This window comes from Protomyctophum bolini (genome assembly GCF_963924005.1).
Source record: "Protomyctophum bolini genome assembly, chromosome: 10".
In the NCBI taxonomy this organism is placed as follows: Eukaryota; Metazoa; Chordata; class Actinopteri; order Myctophiformes; family Myctophidae; genus Protomyctophum; species Protomyctophum bolini.
Window position 1 is genome coordinate 32,780,438 of NC_137871.1, and position 18,744 is coordinate 32,799,181.

General features: G+C 39.4%; 2 protein-coding genes across 3 annotated transcripts in view; both read left to right on the forward strand.

Moving 5' to 3' along the window:
• LOC308322927 (glutamate receptor 3) overlaps positions 1-11,209 on the forward strand; it is a gene marked incomplete at its 3' end in the record, with an annotated part of 142,922 nt that extends 131,713 nt beyond the window's left edge. The window contains exons 13-15 of one of the 2 annotated variants that reach the window (XM_080774418.1): positions 1,168-1,415; positions 2,274-2,388; positions 10,964-11,209. In XM_080774418.1, the coding sequence (XP_080630544.1) occupies positions 1,168-1,415; positions 2,274-2,388; positions 10,964-11,209 (609 nt within the window). Of the gene's footprint in view, positions 1-1,167; positions 1,416-2,273; positions 2,389-9,000; positions 9,116-10,963 lie in introns of both variants that reach the window. The other variant, XM_080774417.1, reaches the window with a different exon arrangement.
• Positions 11,210-14,458: 3,249 nt separating this feature from the next.
• Positions 14,459-18,744, forward strand: part of LOC308322262 (glutamate receptor 3-like) — a gene marked incomplete at both ends in the record, with an annotated part of 55,793 nt that continues 51,507 nt past the window's right edge. Inside the window, one exon of the mRNA XM_080773458.1 lies at positions 14,459-14,548. Within this exon, the coding sequence (XP_080629584.1) occupies positions 14,459-14,548 (90 nt within the window). The remainder of the gene's footprint in view (positions 14,549-18,744) is intronic.

Below are 18,744 nucleotides of genomic sequence, written 5' to 3' on the forward strand. Positions count from 1 at the left end.
TCTTTTGCACCACTGCCATTTTTTAGGAAATAATTATCCCTCAAAGTTGCAGCCGAGCCCACTAAATCGCTTGTTGTTTGTGGGCCAAATTATCCGCCCTAGTCCAATTTGCATAGGATTAGCTATGCATGCTGCCCAGCAGCGCTTCAACCCTCTTACTGAGAGGGTGAGGTCTGATTCCTCACCTGCGGTGAGCCTTGGGCCGTAGCCATGGATGTTTATGCCAATGATTCTTAAACCTCTTCATGTCAAGGACACCCCCAAATTAGTATGTATTTGGACCGCCATTTGACAATATTTTGTGCCATTTTAATTGAAGCTTTAAAATCTCTGTGTTGTTATTCGGGTACCTCTGCCTGATTCGCTGCCTTGTTTCTGCTTTTAATTTAATGTTTTGTGTTTTGTGCTTTTTTTTGTTGCTTTTCTCTTATTTGCTCTGTGAAGCACTTTGCGCTGCAGCCATGTCATCTAAAAGATCTAAAAGCTCTCAACGCATCGCCCCGCAACACGTTGTGAGCTTGTAGATCGGATATTTTCGAATACAAGTAAACTTGCAGGGTCCCTGCATGGGGAATCAGTTTCATTGTCACGTCACAGGTGTAAATCAGCAAGCTCCATCATTTTGTTTGTTTTCCAAGAGGAAAGAACAAAGAAGTGGACACAGAGGCAGAGTAAAAAGAAGGGGAAAAAGGCAATATATGTATACACGTAGCATAATAAGCAGCAGGTATTTACATGAGGTCAGGCATCAGATGCTAAAGAGGTACTGTAGGTCCACATAGCAGCACGTATGAGTTTGGACATACACTAAGTTGCATACAAAGGTAGTTTGTCGCATTAGGCAAAATCTTCACAGATACTATAGCACTGCCTTTTGCATGATGTGTTATGAAATGGATCCTGTGAGGTCTTGTACTTTGTGATCTTTGGGTGGTTTGCTATGAGCCCACCAATGCAATGTTCTCCTGAAGTATTCGAAGACATCACATACGCCATATTCCCAGATGTCTATGAATACTTCAAGCTGCGTTTCGCGATCGAAAACAAAAATGACCATGCAGTACAAGAACACGTCACAAGATCTATTCTGCGTGTCTAAATGCTGTGATTTCTAAATCGCTTCTCTCCTCTCTCCCTCTCCCACCCCCCCCCCGCCCCCGAACACAGCGATCCAAAATCGCAGTGTATGAGAAAATGTGGTCGTACATGAAATCTGCCGAACCCTCGGTGTTCGCTAAGACCACGCCCGATGGGGTAGCCCGGGTACGAAAGTCGAAGGGGAAGTTCGCCTTCCTCCTCGAATCCACCATGAACGAGTACATCGAGCAGCGGAAGCCCTGCGACACCATGAAAGTGGGAGGGAACCTCGACTCTAAGGGCTACGGCGTGGCGACGCCCAAAGGCTCAGCATTAAGGTGGGTGGAATAATATAACAATGTACTCCATGTTGTTATAGTACTCCACCTACCCTGATGTCCTTCTGTTGTCATTCTCTTCTCTTCCTCCTCTTGTTTTTGTTGTGGACACAGTAGGTAACAGTGTTTTTTATGCATTTGGATACCACGGTATATTCATGATTATTCGTGTTAATGTATTGTGTGTGTGTGTGTGTGTGTGTGTGTGTGCGTGCGCTAGTTGTTGACTTGTGATAATATGTCAAGTGAATTTCATAATATCATATTGCCAGAGCTGACAATCATTCCACTTCTCCCGTTTTCTCTTATGGTTGCTTCTCTCTCTCTCTCCTTTGATCTCTCCGTCTGTCCTGTATGCCGTCTTTTTTACCTGACTGTTGTGATGTCACTTTTAATTTAACAGTTCAGCGGTTTTTCAATTTAGCCTTTTAGAGCCGCTCTGTCACTTGTGACGAACGTTAATTGCATGATGTTTGTTGTTGTTGTTGCTGCTTTTCTTCTCAATGACGAGTGTCCCAATCCCGCACACTTCAGTTCTAAACAAAATGTAACCCTTCATGCCACCTTTTCCAAGATTTAACAGTCTTTGCCTTTTTTGTAGAAAGCCTTTCTTAACCTCTCCGCATTCCTTAAATTCTTAAACAATTTGTCCTTTTTCCTAGAACCATTCCAATTAACAGATGGCATTCCTCGTGTTAAGCCCCTCTGCACAAGTGGTAGCCTCTCTACCAGTCTGAAGTTTTGATTTTCTATCATTCTGATGATTCGTGCTATTATGATCATTACTATTATTACCATTGCATTAGATTTCTCACGGACCTGTGCATTTACTTACAAGCTATGTTTTATCGTTTCAAGAAATGCTGTTAACCTGGCAGTTTTAAAACTGAATGAGCAAGGCCTCTTGGACAAATTGAAAAACAAATGGTGGTACGACAAGGGAGAGTGCGGCAGCGGGGGAGGTGACTCCAAGGTCAGCCTCGATGATGTCACCACAATCGGGTACCATAGTGCAGAGTAATCGGCAAGGCTGTTGCAACGACCCACCCAACCAAAACCAAACCGACTGTCCCACTGCCCTATGGCGCAGTACTAAATTATAACCAAAAAAGGTCTGGCCCAGGCTATTTAACAATTCACATCAAACTAAGGAACACTTTCTTGACAAGCAGAAATATATATAGTATAGGCTATTCAAAAACATGGTAATTTGTTGATGTACAGCAGTGGTTCTCAAACATTTTAATTGCAATGACCCCCATAACCCTTACTGTTCCATTTGTATACTCGTAGAGTTACAGATTTGTTAGGGTTTAAGGTTTCCTCTACCCCACATTGAGAACCACTGATATGTATGGACGCAACTAAGAATCATGATAGATGGAGATAGTTGTGATTGCTTCCTTTCCCTTGCTTGAAAGTTGAGATAGGTCAATTGTAGCGTGACTTAGGCTGCCCTGCAGTTGTGAAAGGAAGAATTTGAATTTCTCCGGCCTTATGCATATGTAGGGCAGCTAACCTTGTGACACAGACTTTGTTTATAGCTAGTACGAAGACATCTACTGAACATGCCAAATTCATGATATTTGATATTTGGTGATGTATTTATATGGCATTGAAATGGATGCGATCAATTCCAGGAGAAGGTGAAGTCTGTTTTATCATAACAGCGCCAAGGAAAGGTCAAGGCTTTGCAATAAGTTACTATAGCTAATCCCAGTCTTATTGCTGATCCCAGTATCCATGCATCCATGACACTGGCAGGCAGTGGAGAAGCCGTTGTGGACTGGGCTCTTAAACAAAGCCAGAAATGTTGGTTTACTCCCAAATGAGCGAAGCCTCAGCCGAGGCCCGTAGGGACGCGAGGCGAACAGCGGAGTCTTGAGGGGACTAAGCATTTAGCAGGCAAACGTGAGAATTCTAATTAACACAGAGAGTGGAGTTCTGAACTCTGATGGGGTACTGGCTCGTATGACTCTGGTCAAGTTTGAAATGTTCATGCATAAACGACATACATCAGTGATTCTCAAGCTTTCTACCACCCAGGTTGATATGCGATGGTGGCCATGGACCACCATTTGATACTTTATTTTTTTTTATCCTCAAACTCTGGGACACTATAATCCTCACTGTTTATTTAACTCTGAGAACGTACAAATAGAACGGTTCCATGTGTACGCTCTCAGAGTTCTCTCGTTTCTATGAGACGAACAGACCCATAAGTGCCCATTTGGACCCCTGGTGGTCCCACAAGCTGAGAAACAGTGATGTACGTTATATCCGGTGCCTACTGTATGAAGTGTATTCTCTCTCTCTCTCTCTCTCTCTCTCTCTCTCTCATGAAGCATGAGAGAGAGAGAGAGAGAGAGAGAGAGAGAGATAATGCTTTTAATGATTTTAAGCAGTCATGCGTAATGGCCTACATGGTCCTTTAACGACCATAAGAATTCACTCTTTGCCAGTCTGTGGTCCAATGACAAACGACGTGCCCATTATGGAAGATAATGGTGCACAGTTGTGAAGTCCTCACTCCCCATCATGCTACTATGCAACAAGTGGCATATTGTACAAGCTATAAGGCATAACGTTCTTTACCATTCGGGTCAAGTTCCATTGACGAATGACCCCCGGCGCGCTGGCGGGACGCATGCTTTGATTTGGGCCTGGCTAATTGGCTTGATTACAGATTAGCTTGCAATGGCGCTGTGGGAATGTCGCATGTGTCGTGGCGCGGGCGACGCTTAAGATGATTTGGCATGAAGCAATGCTGGACTGCGATGAATTGTCCATGTCCGCTGTGTCGTTGTTTTAACATGGCAGCATGGCTGCAGGCCGTGGTGATTTTTTTTTAACTTTTATTTTTAATTAAGTAAAAGTATCAATACTGCAATGTAGAAGTCTGGAATTAAAAATGTACTTGAGTAAAAAGTACAAACGTATTTTTGGTATAAAAATGTACTTGAAGTAGCAAGAAAGTTCTCATTGTGCAGAATATCCCATTTCAAGGTTTCAAATGTATGAAAATATTTTGAAAATGATCTTCGAGCTCACAATGTGTCACAATGTGACACATTGTGAGCTTGTAGATCGGCTATTTTCAAATGGTCTAAATGTATAGTAGTGGCTAATGTATGTTTTGTAATAATAATCCAAATCTACAAAGTAACTATAGTAACAAAAGTTTTCAAATAATTGTAATGGAGTAAAAGTACAATATTCTGACATGTACTGTATAGGAGTAGAAGTAAAACTATTGGAAATTGGAAATACTCACGTAAAGTACACATACTGTACTTAATTGTACTTAAGTACAGTACTTACTGTACTTGGTACTTGGTTACTTTCCACCACTGGCTGCAGTCTCCCTAAAGCTCTCTATGGCACTGCATGGTTCTTAGTGTTTGGTATGGGGGACCACCAGAGGAGAGGGTACACTCTTGAGTTAAATAAGCACTCTGGTTCATTTTACAGTGTAGAATTGGGGTTCCAGTATAGGGTTTAGTTCAGTGATTCTTAACCTTTTTTCAAAGGACTCCCTAGGACTCAAAAGACTCAACATTAGGCCATGAAAATGGCCCAATTATGCCCCAAATCTACACTGTAAAATGTGGCGAACGTTGAGAAACGGTGGTCTACTGTATATGGAAATGAGTTTTGTCCAATGTTTGCATTGTTAACCATTGCCATATGTTCTATTACTGTAGTCACTGAGCGCAGTGCTTCAGGAAGCCTCCTTGGGGTACTGAGGGGTATGTATGTATGGGAGGCGTATCAAAGCATCTCTCCCTCTCTAGTGCTGCCATCAGTCTCTTGTGCACAGGTATGTACCCTACTCCCACTTGGTGGGCCGTGAGGATATCACAAGAGGGCAGGGCTGTCACCATTACACATTTAAGCTGACGATTAATTGTCACACAAATTATTTCGATTAGCGATTTAATTGATTTTTTCTTTCATTGGAACGTTGCAGAATAACTGACACGTAATTATTTATTTATTTATTTTCATTCCTTACGACACATCACAGTGACATGTTGTAAGCTTGTAGATCTGCTATTTCTGCTATTTTTGGAACATTTTGAAAATGTATGGACATTTTTCAACATGGATACGATTGACGGTTATGCAAAAAATAATTGCGATTATCTCAAGTAATTGCCATTATGTAATAATTGTGACAGGCCTACAAGAGGGCCCGGCCCTCACATAACTGGTGAAACTCTTTTTTAGTGATTATAAAAACTACATATATAAATAAGTTCCATTTATCCAAGCTGGAACACCATCGATTACTTGATGATTAAAATAATCATCGTTTGAAAATACACCCATCTGACCACTTAGCTTAAGTGTTAGAACAAAAAGGTTATTGTTGTAAAAGCTCTATAGTGATCATTGCTATGGGGTGTTTGTTGTCTCCCTGTACCTCCAGCTCTTTATTAAACCCAAAATACATTTTCAGGTGGGTTGCCCACTTTCATCCAATCAGGAGAATGTACAGCTTCAATTTGATTGTGTTCCGGATTCCGGATCCAATTTTGTCCTGGCATTTCGTTGTGTAATTTCTTCCAATGTCATTAATGTTCTCTCTCCTGATTAGATGACGTGACAATGCAAGAGCTGGAGAGACCTGTTACTTTGTTTGTTAGTTCAAGTTTAGAATTTGGTTATAAGTCATGTACAAATATGACATTTCATACAATGGAAACAAAATCAAAGCACCCCCGGTTGTGACCCCTCAAGTGGTTGCCAAATTATTTTGGGGGGGTCCCCAGACACACAGTGCATGCATTAACTCTTTAATGATTATATCTGGTTTCATTATTTATTTCTGATGTATTTTCTCTATTATTAAGGTTATTGTAGCGGTCTGGGGCTGAGTGGCCGTCGCGAGACATGGCTAAAGCATTTCCGGGGGTCCCCAGGACCCAGCCAAAAAACATTGAGAACCCCTGCTTTAAGTGGTCAGATGGGTGGGCCTGGGCCTTGAACGCTTTCAGGATTGTAAAGTGGGCCCTTATGCAGAAACGGGTTGGGAACCACAATCTGGAACCACTGAACTGATCTACTCTGTGACCCCTACTCCACCGGTTGGGAACCAGTCCATGAGCCAGACCTCCAAAATCAGAATGTTATGAATTGAGTGGGCAAAACCATACCGATATGAAATTGTTTATAGGATTAATATATGATAACCCTTCCACAGTATAGTACATTTATCATATTTTCTATTTTTTGCATATTTTCCTACATAATGCCTAATTTGCATATTTAAATATTTCAGAAAATGTGTAATACATTGTGTTCGTGTACGTAACCACCGAGTGGCGCGCTACAAGCTTGTAGGTCTGATATTTTTGAAAGAATTTAGAAGAATTTTATCCTATAAACAATTTAATATAGGTATGGTTTTGCCCACTCAATTCATAATTAATGTTCTAATTGAGGTCTGGCTCATGGACTAAGAAGTGGTTCTGAACTGAACCGGTTCCCAGCCTGTGTGTTGCTAGGCTGCGGCTCACCCAGTAGTGGAAAAAAGTACTCAAATCATTTACTGAAGTAAAAGTGTCAATACTGCAATGTAGAAATACTCTGGTACAAGTAAAAGTCCGGAATTCTAAATGTAATGGGAGTAAAAGAACAAAAGTATTGTCATGAAAATGTACTTGAAATACCAAAAACAAAAGTACTCATTGTGCAGAATGTCCCATTTAATTTTTTTTTTTTTTTTTTTTCAAAATACTTTTGAAATGGCAGATCTACAAGCTCGCTTAGTGACGCATTGTGAGCTTGTAGAACTTCTATTTTCAAATGGCCGAACTATAACTGAAGGGGTTAGTAAGTACTGTAACAACTAAACTTTTCAAATAAATGTAGTGGAGTACAATATTTGGATCCGAGATAAGTAAAAGTATTGGAAATTGGAAATACCCAAGTAGGCCTAAAGTACAAATACCTCAAACTTAAGTAAATGTACAGTGGTGGAAATGTACTTTCCACCACTGCTTTTATAGGAGCAACAAAGCGGAGGCATTCGGTTCAACACACACACACACACACACACACACGTGACACACGTCTTCCCTTTGCCCTCAGGCGTAACATGCTGCAGTGTAGATTGAGTTTCAGACACAGAGCATGTTACAGGGTAATTGCATTGTTAATCAATGTCTTCTCTGAGCCAACACAATGGCCGCGTCCTGGCAGTCTGCTGCTAAGCGTTTGGCTATGAGGGATATACAGTGGTGTAATCTTCTCTCTGTGCATAATGCATCGCACTGCTCCCCTTGGGGGACATTGTTCACCGGGAGCAGCCGGGTCACTCGTTTATCGATAGACTGTTTTCTTTTCGCCTCCGTTGGTTGCTTTTTCTATTTTTAGAGAGTGCAACACCTTTGGGATTGATCCGAGGCTAGTGATCCACAAAACTGGTTCATGAGCAAAGGAAACACCATCTTTAACAGTTATTACCCGTGTTCTCCACGATATCGTTTCCACCGTCGCCGCACGAATGCGAGGCGGCGTAAATGTAACGTTTAATGTCGTTTTAATGGTGTGTTCGACATCACATTTATATACCTCGCAATGTTACTTCGGGTCTGGTAACACCGGTGGTTTTAAAATGTTTGAAACATGTAGATTGAGCAGAATGTGGGGTTGATTTCTCTTCTTTCAGGTTTAGTTAGAAAGCACTGCAGAGTTTGGTTGTGTGACACGGGTCATTTGACATTAATCTCTCATGTAATTGGGAAATAAAGTGTTCTTGGTGATATGGCTGGATATGGCACCTCAGGATTTGTTGTTGCATAGATGCCTGGGTACAATAACACGGGCCGTGGTTTGGCTTGGATCAAGCAAAAATGATTAACAGTCTTAACCCCGGGAATCCCTTTTGGTGTTAGCATTATGTTATGCTTTAGCTATTGAAAAATAGCAGATCTACAAGCTCATACAAGCTCATAGCGCGCCACTGAGTGGCGCCCTACGAGCTTGTAGGTCTGCTATTTTTGAAAAATCGAAGAACGATTGACATAGAAACATAGCTTTTTCAGAAAACTGTCAGGATATAGAAGACCTTTTTAGAATCTGATCTCAGGTCAGAATGGGTTAAAGGTAGTGGCGTGCAAAGATAGAAACAGGTGTTTACATTTTGACGGCAAATTCTATTTTATATTTTTCTGTTTAAGAGAAGGTTCCTGTTGGATTGAACTTGTTGAATTAAATACTGTTCAGAAAGTGGCTCCAAGTTTATTACATGCCACCCCCCCCCCCCACCCCCCTCAAACCAGTACGCCCATGGACATTCCTTCTATATACAGACTAGCAGATCGTACCGTGGGTACCTGCCTGTCGCCCTGTAAACAGCGCCTGCCGATTACTCAAAGCGATATGGGTAGGTCCTGGCTTTAGCATAGGGCTTATCGATGAAGGTAACAAGCTATAGAAATGCCTGCTGTCTTGTCATGTTGCCACGGCCAGGTGCCCTGCCTTATCGCTTTGTATAAAGTATGTTAGTCATTTTAAAACAGTTGAATAACATAAAATAACATAATATAATGTTATTTATGTTATTTCCCACGTGAAGAACTCCTGTAAACCTTGCAGTATTGAAACTCAGTGAACAAGGCATCTTAGACAAGCTGAAAAACAAATGGTGGTACGATAAGGGTGAATGTGGAACCAAGGACTCTGGAAGTAAGGTCAGTGAGCTGCAGGTCTTTTTGACGTACTGTTCATATGCAAAGACCAGAACATCTATAGTGTACATTTACTGTTCATATGCAAAGACCAGAACATCTATAGTGTACATTTTCTTTGTGATAAACATTTTTTTTTTTTTTTTTTTTGTTAGTATTTGAGGCTTTATTTTTTGTGTGTTTTCTTCTGCCACAGACTGTAATGACAATTTGATGTGGCATTAACTCATGGCACTTAACCCCAAATTCTGAGTTGAAAGATCTTTTCTTTTTATTAAATTTTTAGCTTTTGTGGCCATGGAAATTGGACACTTTTTTGATACAATATTAAACAGAGGAACTCATTTTTTAATTGTAATCGCTTGGGGAAAACGTAAAAGTGCCTAAAATATATATCTCAATTGACTTGACTAGTCTTTCACCTCAACAGTTAGTTATAAAGTGCTGTTTTCCCCCCTCATTTTCACTCTTGACATTCATGATTCTTTAACCATTATGCTGCTGTTTCTATTCACCAAATCATTAATTCAAATTTGATTTATTTGTGTTCTTGCTAATTTGCATAGATATGTCAATTAGATTCTTTAGCCTCCTGTGATGTGATGAACAAACAGCGCCTCTTGTTTGTTGTAAACAGTAAAATCTGAACTAAAGTAAAAGTCTTGTATTCAAAATTGTACTGTACTGTAAAGTACCAACAAAGTCAAAGTAGGCCTACTCATGTAGAATGTCCCGAATTTCCTTTTTTTCGAAGGTTTTCAAAAATTGTAAACATCTTTCGATTCAACGTGCACACTACTCATTGTGCTGTGCACGTTGTGAGTAGATTGTTTATTTCCCAAATAGATCAAACTATACAATAGTACGTTTTGTAATCTAAATCTACAAAGTAACTTCAAATAACTGTAGTGGAGTAAGAAGTACGTACAATATGTGCCTCTGATATGTTAGTGGAGAGTAGTAGAAATATAAAGTATTGAAAACTGGGAATATTCAAGAAAAGTACCTAACTTTACACCACTGGAGCTGAAAGGGAGAGGCTCTGTTTGAACATTACAAGAAGTTGAGGAATGCAATAAACCAACAATTTAACCCTCTGAGATTTAGCCAAGGCCACCGGCGCACACAGATCAGCATCATTAGATACGCATTTGTGTTTGATGATGTTCACACTTATAGGGTTAAAACTGCAAATAGTAAAACTCTCATGAACAAATTGTTAATGGCTTGGTATAGGTAAACAGCAGCAAAATGGTTTTGATGCAGTTCTTAAAACCTAAAGCTTTTTTTCCCTCCTCGATCTTTTAATGGAACTACCATCCATCTAGTAATTAACTGTAAATTGGCTGTAGGCCTACTGTATGACATTGTTGCCATGCAGTTATACATACATGTCGCGACAGGGCGGCCTACGCGATACTGACCAGCTTCCTATAACATGGTCAAGAGCAGGCAGAAACTCAGCGCAGGGAAAGCTCTACATTCACCAACAGATCGAACATAAGAGTTGGCTCGTTTTCTCCCCCAGCGGAGGCTTGTTTGACTCTGGGAGTCGGAAGGTCCTCGACTTTCTTGACATCCACAGGAAAACCTGTTCCGCTTATAGATTACGAGAGTCAACCTTAGAACCCCCATTACTTCTTCAACCTTTTGTTGTTCATAGCCCTTTATACTCTATAATCTGCCATTGGTAGTGCTAGTAAAGACATGGCGAGTTAACTGTAGAGTTTGTAGATTCATAGTCTACTAGACTGTAAGGGATAATCTTGAGGTGTTAGAGGCTGTGCTTGTGATCTGTATTCTGTCCTCTCCACTGCAATGCTCTAACTATGCTCCTAACCTTCCCCCCAGGACAAGACGAGCGCGCTCAGCCTAAGCAATGTGGCTGGGGTCTTCTATATTCTGGTCGGAGGACTGGGGCTCGCCATGATGGTGGCCCTGATAGAGTTCTGTTATAAGTCACGGCAAGAAACCAAACGCCTGAAATTGGCAAAGAATGCCCAGAACTTTAAGCCGACTCCCCCGACCAACACCCAGAACTTTGCCACATATAGGGAAGGCTACAATGTCTACGGAACTGAGAGCGTGAAGATTTAGGGGTACGATGTGCATGCTCATTCTTTCCCCACACCTCAAAACGCTAAGATAATATGAATAATATATTTTCCTGCTGTGTCACGCACAATACATTATTCATTTGTCAGGTTTTCTTTTGCGGAGCTGTTGCTCGTAATTTTGTTTTGTTCAGTGTGACACTGGGCGCAACACATGCCAGATCACATTAGAGCTCATATAAATGTATAATATATGTTGACCTATCTATAGCTTCATGTACTGTTGGCCCTGGGCAATGTGATGTTTAGGCTATACGTGAAATACTGTTTAACGTAATACGATATAATTAATGGATAATTAAACGTATGTTGTAATTAACTTAATTTCAACGACTGATGACATAATAGCATAGCGTTGAAATGTACTTACACTAATGATCCTTGCTCTCTGATTCTGGTCTAAGCCGTTAACAGAGTGTGTTGGAATTTTGCCCACAGTAGTAATATAACTGCACATCAACGCAGAGAATTCATAGTGTGGTTTGCATTGGTTTGCATTGCAGCCGTAACGTCCAAATGCTTGACAGGGACTTCCACCACAAGTGGATATGACATTGAATTTCCCCTCTGGGATCAATAAAACAAAATCTAATCTAAAATCTAATCTTGATACTTCACTGCACAGCTGCTTTCGACAAATGTAGATCGACAAAAAAAATGATGAATCTGTGTATAGAGCGAAAGCGTTATGCGAGAACGTATACATGAATCCTAAGTCTGCCCTTTTTGCTCCCTCCGTGTTTGGAAGCAGGTTTTTAGGAGGAGGAAAACAAATTGACACTGTCCCTTATAACTGTGATTAAACATCGAAGGACCATGACGGGGGGACCGCGCGGGGGACCCGGAGGTCCGAGCCAAACCCTCTTGGGGTGGACATCGCACGATAATCTGCAACGACGACACGACAGACTGCTGACGGGAAGAAGTCGTGCGGTTTCTTCCCCACTGTGCCTTAAAGGAACTCAAGAGTCCAATCAATGCAACTCACAACGGTATTTGCTTTTGCTTAATGCTCATATACGACACGGTTCATCTGTTTAAAAAAAAGAAAGAAACGAGAAACGCCATTATTTGACACGTCACGGAACGAGACAGAACTTAAAGCCATCACTTGCAACCTAAGCACATTTTGAAGTGCCGGACAGAAGACAAATCTTTGTGACAAACAATTAATTGATTTTCTTGTAATCAATACGATCATATTACCTTTCCACCCTCAGCTGCCAGGTTTTCAGTGGTTCTAAGTGTTATGTAATACATTTTATTGGATCTGTGCGGACGGAGCACTGTAAGACGGGTTGTGAGTTTGCATTTGGTAAACGCACAGCGGCCAACGTTTACCTACACGGTACCGTTGGTCACCTCTGTGACCCACGTCAATTTGTGTTTCGTTTAATAGGCTGAGTGAGTGTTACTCTGAGTCTGTTTGTTGATATGTCATTATTTAGCTAAAAAGAAGAAAAAAAAGAAAAACCATGAGTGTGTCGTTTGTGCTCTCAACTCTGGGGCTGCTGCCACTGTCTTCTAAAAGCATGACGAAGGAGAGGAGATTAGTGCACGTTGTGTTGGGCTTTTAAAAAACAGATCGCCTTTTGCTAGTCCAGCGATTCCCAACCTGTGGGCCGGGGCCCACCGGTGGGCCATGAGGATATTGCGATTGGGCCCCCCAAATAACTGGCAAAATCAGTCAAATGTGAACTGAAATGGAACATAAATATCAAAATGCCTGGTATTTCCTTTCTTATGACTTCTTGATGACTTCATTTTGAAATCTTAAGATGGGAAGTGAAAATATAGGCCTACTATGTTAGTTCCGTTGATCTAAGCAGGATCAATGGAGCATCAAATATACAGTAAAGGCTCTGAATGTGCACACGGCCCATTCATCTGACCACTTTAGTGGTCAAATGTGCACACGGCCCACCCGGCCCACCCATCTGACCACTTTAGTGGTCAAATGTGCACACGGCCCACCCATCTGACCACTTTAGTGGTCAAATTCTTTTTTTTTTTACGTTTTCAAGTGGGCCCTGATCCAGAAACTGTTGGAAACCACTGCACTAGTCCAATACTGCCAGGAGGTTGTTTTGTATGAAAGAGGGAGATCAAAGTACCTGCGCCGCTCAAAGTGTTTGTGTATGGTTGGATATGAAGAAGGGGGAAACAAAAGACAAAGTCGATTACAAAAAAAGGTTTGTGATTTACAGTTTGTAGGAGCACGAACTCACAAATGTGTTTTTTTTTTCTCTCCGAGATGTTTGTCCCTGAAATTGGAATCATTCAAGTCTTCTGTACATGAAAATTTAAACCAAACAAGAAGGGTAATTCAAATGTAGAAGAACTGCAATCCAATTAAAAAGGATAACAGTAATGGCTTTTAAACTGTAGTAATTTGGATTACCTTAAATGTTTATTTTTATTTTATAATTTTTAATTGCACATTTTACAACAAGCTGTGTGGTTTTTGCTTTCAATTTGATTTAGTTTTACAAGCATAAGTGTTTGGTGAATTTACTTAGTAAATCAAAATGGAGGAAAAAAAAATATGTACAATGAAAAATAGATTTATACAAGGTTATAACAGGAAGTGTCCTGAAGCTTAGCACATTTCCATATTGCTGTAATGATTTTTTTTAATTTATTTTTGTTCCTTCAAAAGACTGTGAATCCATAGGATTTAGGACGACAATTATTTAATCACCTAAAGCTATGGAAAGATAGTTTTATAGAAAACCAACACTGGGAAGGGGACGGCAAAACAAACAATCGTTTAAAAAAATACATACATACGGTACATACATTAAAAAAATATAAAGCTGTGTACATTTAGTCAAATGAGATTTATTTATATATGATGGTTACGCAACAGAGGGATTTCGCAGTTTGTCCTTTTTCTTTCTTTTTTTTAATAAATTGCATGTAAAATCATTGATGCTTGATAAACTCTACTCACACCAGATGTTAGGTTAAAATTAGAGACCCCAACCCCCAGTCATTCTTTAGTACCCACCAACACCACCACCCTTTTGTTGTGAAACTCACTTCCGCAGAAGACAACAATTTGCCAAGCATCTTTAGTGGGTTCAAAAGAGCAAGGAAATGCATGCATAATTTACTGAACCTCGTTAATGAGGCACTGTACAGACAATTTTAATACATTTTGTAAATAAAGTGTACAGAAAAATGTCTTGTGTCTTGCCATGTATTGTCTTTCTCTCAGAATGTGCTGGTAATGGCTAGCTTTGTTCCAGCGCATTTTCTCATCTCCGAGGAGGAGAAAGGCCTGGCAACGACCTATAATGAAGATGGTGTCTGCAAGGGCGTGAATTTGGTTGTATTGTATGTACTTCAGGGGTCTAAACCTTTCAAAGGGGTACAATTGTCATATCCCTACCTTAATTGGACCATAACAATTGTTCCATTGCAACAATTGTGATACAAGTACAGTATCAATAGCCGTTTGTTGGAAGTATAGTCATGATGTGCTGTGAAAACAAAATTCAGCCTTTTTTCTCTCTTTTTTTTTTTTTTTTTTTACATGCATGTACTTTATAGTACAACACATTGCCTTTTGTTCAAATGAAACAAAACTATCAAATAAACATGAGGAACAAGCAGTAAGAATTCTTACAAATTGAACTGAGAAATAGCCCAGGTTAATTTCACAATAGCAAAATGTCACTGTATGAATTTCACATGACTAGCTCCTGGAGGGCAATACATAATGCATTTTTGGAAGGAAGCTGCGGGCCATGTAAAAATGAATGTGCCTGTGGGCTGGACTTTGGACATGCCTAATGTACTTCCTCCAGAAACAACGTAGTCTTTCTAGCCTGATGACACGGCTGTAACAGATCATCTATTATAGCCTGCATTATCGTATGGTGCTTATACCTTTATTGAAAGGATAATGCCTCATCTCATTTTAGAGGTGGTCCTCAACACAAATACATACAATACATACAGTACACAAACAAATACAACAGTACATCCATATATACACACACACACACACAGAACAAAGATGGTACATTGCTGAATTGGTTGAATAGGAGTCAATTGCACGTCTTGGCGAAAGCTACTTGGTTGTTATCTAAAGAAACACACAGCCAACAGTCTAAAGGTTGAGTATTGACCTGCCGGTCAATGGAAGGTGTGTGTGTGTGTGTGTGTGTGTGTGTCTCTTTTCATTTTTTCATTTTTGTCAAATCATCAAAAATGATGAAAAACGGCGCGCTATAGTATGCCGTACGATATGGGCTATAGCCCATGGTCCAAAATGATGAGAAACGAGGCTAACTTTTTTTTTCAAAATTTCAAAAAACATGGGCTATAACCTTTCGTTTTTGTCATTTCGTCATTTTTTTAAAATCTTCAAAAATGATGAAAAACGGCGCGCTATAGTATGCCGTACGATATGGGCTATAGCCCATGGTCCAAAATGATGAGAAACGAGGCTAACTTTTTTTTTCAAAATTTCAAAAAACATGGGCTATAACCTTTCGTTTTTGTCATTTCGTCATTTTTTTAAAATCTTCAAAAATGATGAAAAACGGCGCGCTATAGTATGCCGTACGATATGGGCTATAGCCCATGGTCCAAAATGATGAGAAACGAGGCTAACTTTTTTTTTCAAAATTTCAAAAAACATGGGCTATAACCTTTCGTTTTTGTCATTTCGTCATTTTTTTCAAATCTTTAAAAATGATGAAAAACGGCGCGCTATAGAATGCCGTACGATATGGGCTATAGCCCATGGTCCAAAATGATGAGAAACGAGGCTAACTTTTTTTTTCAAAATTTCAAAAAACATGGGCTATAACCTTTCGTTTTTGTCATTTTGTCATTTTTTTCAAATCTTCAAAAATGATGAAAAACGGCGCGCTATAGTATGCCGTACGATATGGGCTATAGCCCATGGTCCAAAATGATGAGAAACGAGGCTAACTTTTTTTTTCAAAATTTCAAAAAACATGGGTTATAACCTTTCGTTTTTGTCATTTCGTCATTTTTTTCAAATCTTCAAAAATGATGAAAAACGGCGCGCTATAGTATGCCGTACGATATGGGCTATAGCCCATGGTCCAAAATGATGAGAAACGAGGCTAACTTTTTTTTTCAAAATTTCAAAAAACATGGGCTATAACCTTTCGTTTTTGTCATTTCGTCATTTTTTTCAAAACTTCAAAAATGATGAAAAACGGCGCGTTATAGTATGCCGTACGATATGGGCTATAGCCCATGGTCCAAAATGATGAGAAACGAGGCTAACTTTTTTTTTCAAAATTTCAAAAAACATGGGCTATAACCTTTCGTTTTTGTCATTTCGTCATTTTTTTCAAATCTTCAAAAATGATGAAAAACTGCGCGCTATAGTATGCCGTACGATATGGGCTATAGCCCATGGTCCAAAATGATGAGAAACGAGGCTAACTTTTTTTTTCAAAATTTCAAAAAACATGGGCTATAACCTTTCGTTTTTGTCATTTCGTCATTTTTTTCAAATCTTCAAAAATGATGAAAAACGGCGCGCTATAGTATGCCGTACGATATGGGCTATAGCCCATGGTCCAAAATGATGAGAAACGAGGCTAACTTTTTTTTTCAAAATTTCAAAAAACATGGGCTATAACCCATCGTTTTTGTCATTTCGTCATTTTTTTCAAATCTTCAAAAATGATGAAAAACGGCGCGCTATAGTATGCCGTACGATATGGGCTATAGCCCATGGTCCAAAATGATGAGAAACGAGGCTAACTTTTTTTTTCAAAATTTCAAAAAACATGGGCTATAACCTTTCGTTTTTGTCATTTCGTCATTTTTTTCAAATCTTCAAAAATGATGAAAAACGGCGCGCTATAGTATGCCGTACGATATGCGCTATAGCCCATGGTCCAAAATGATGAGAAACGAGGCTAACTTTTTTTTTCAAAATTTCAAAAAACATGGGCTATAACCTTTCGTTTTTGTCATTTCGTCATTTTTTTCAAATCTTCAAAAATGATGAAAAACGGCGCGCTATAGTATGCCGTACGATATGGGCTATAGCCCATGGTCCAAAATGATGAGAAACGAGGCTAACTTTTTTTTTCAAAATTTCAAAAAACATGGGCTATAACCTTTCGTTTTTGTCATTTCGTCATTTTTTTCAAATCTTCAAAAATGATGAAAAACGGCGCGCTATAGTATGCCGTACGATATGGGCTATAGCCCATGGTCCAAAATGATGAGAAACGAGGCTAACTTTTTTTTTCAAAATTTCAAAAAACATGGGCTATAACCTTTCGTTTTTGTCATTTCGTCATTTTTTTCAAATCTTAAAAAATGATGAAAAACGGCGCGCTATAGAATGCCGTACGATATGGGCTATAGCCCATGGTCCAAAATGATGAGAAACGAGGCTAACTTTTTTTTTCAAAATTTCAAAAAACATGGGCTATAACCTTTCGTTTTTGTCATTTTGTCATTTTTTTCAAATCTTCAAAAATGATGAAAAACGGCACGCTATAGTATGCCGTACGATATGGGCTATAGCCCATGGTCCAAAATGATGAGAAACGAGGCTAACTTTTTTTTTCAAAATTTCAAAAAACATGGGCTATAACCTTTCGTTTTTGTCATTTCGTCATTTTTTTCAAATCTTCAAAAATGATGAAAAACGGCGCGCTATAGTATGCCGTACGATATGGGCTATAGCCCATGGTCCAAAATGATGAGAAACGAGGCTAACTTTTTTTTTCAAAATTTCAAAAAACATGGGCTATAACCTTTCGTTTTTGTCATTTCGTAATTTTTTTCAAATCTTCAAAAATGATGAAAAACGACGCGCTATAGTATGCCGTACGATATGGGCTATAGCCCATGGTCCAAAATGATGAGAAACGAGGCTAACTTTTTTTTTCAAAATTTCAAAAAACATGGGCTATAACCTTTCGTTTTTGTCATTTCGTCATTTTTTTCAAATCTTAAAAAATGATGAAAAACGGCGCGCTATAGAATGCCGTACGATATGGGCTATAGCCCATGGTCCAAAATGATGAGAAACGAGGCTAACTTTTTTTTTCAAAATTTCAAAAAACATGGGCTATAACCTTTCGTTTTTGTCATTTTGTCATTTTTTTCAAATCTTCAAAAATGATGAAAAACGGCGCGCTATAGTATGCCGTACGATATGGGCTATAGCCCATGGTCCAAAATGATGAGAAACGAGGCTAACTTTTTTTTTCAAAATTTCAAAAAACATGGGCTATAACCTTTCGTTTTTGTCATTTTGTCATTTTTTTCAAATCTTCAAAAATGATGAAAAACGGCGCGCTATAGTATGCCGTACGATATGGGCTATAGCCCATGGTCCAAAATGATGAGAAACGAGGCTAACTTTTTTTTTCAAAATTTCAAAAAACATGGGCTATAACCTTTCGTTTTTGTCATTTCGTCATTTTTTTCAAATCTTAAAAAATGATGAAAAACGGCGCGCTATAGAATGCCGTACGATATGGGCTATAGCCCATGGTCCAA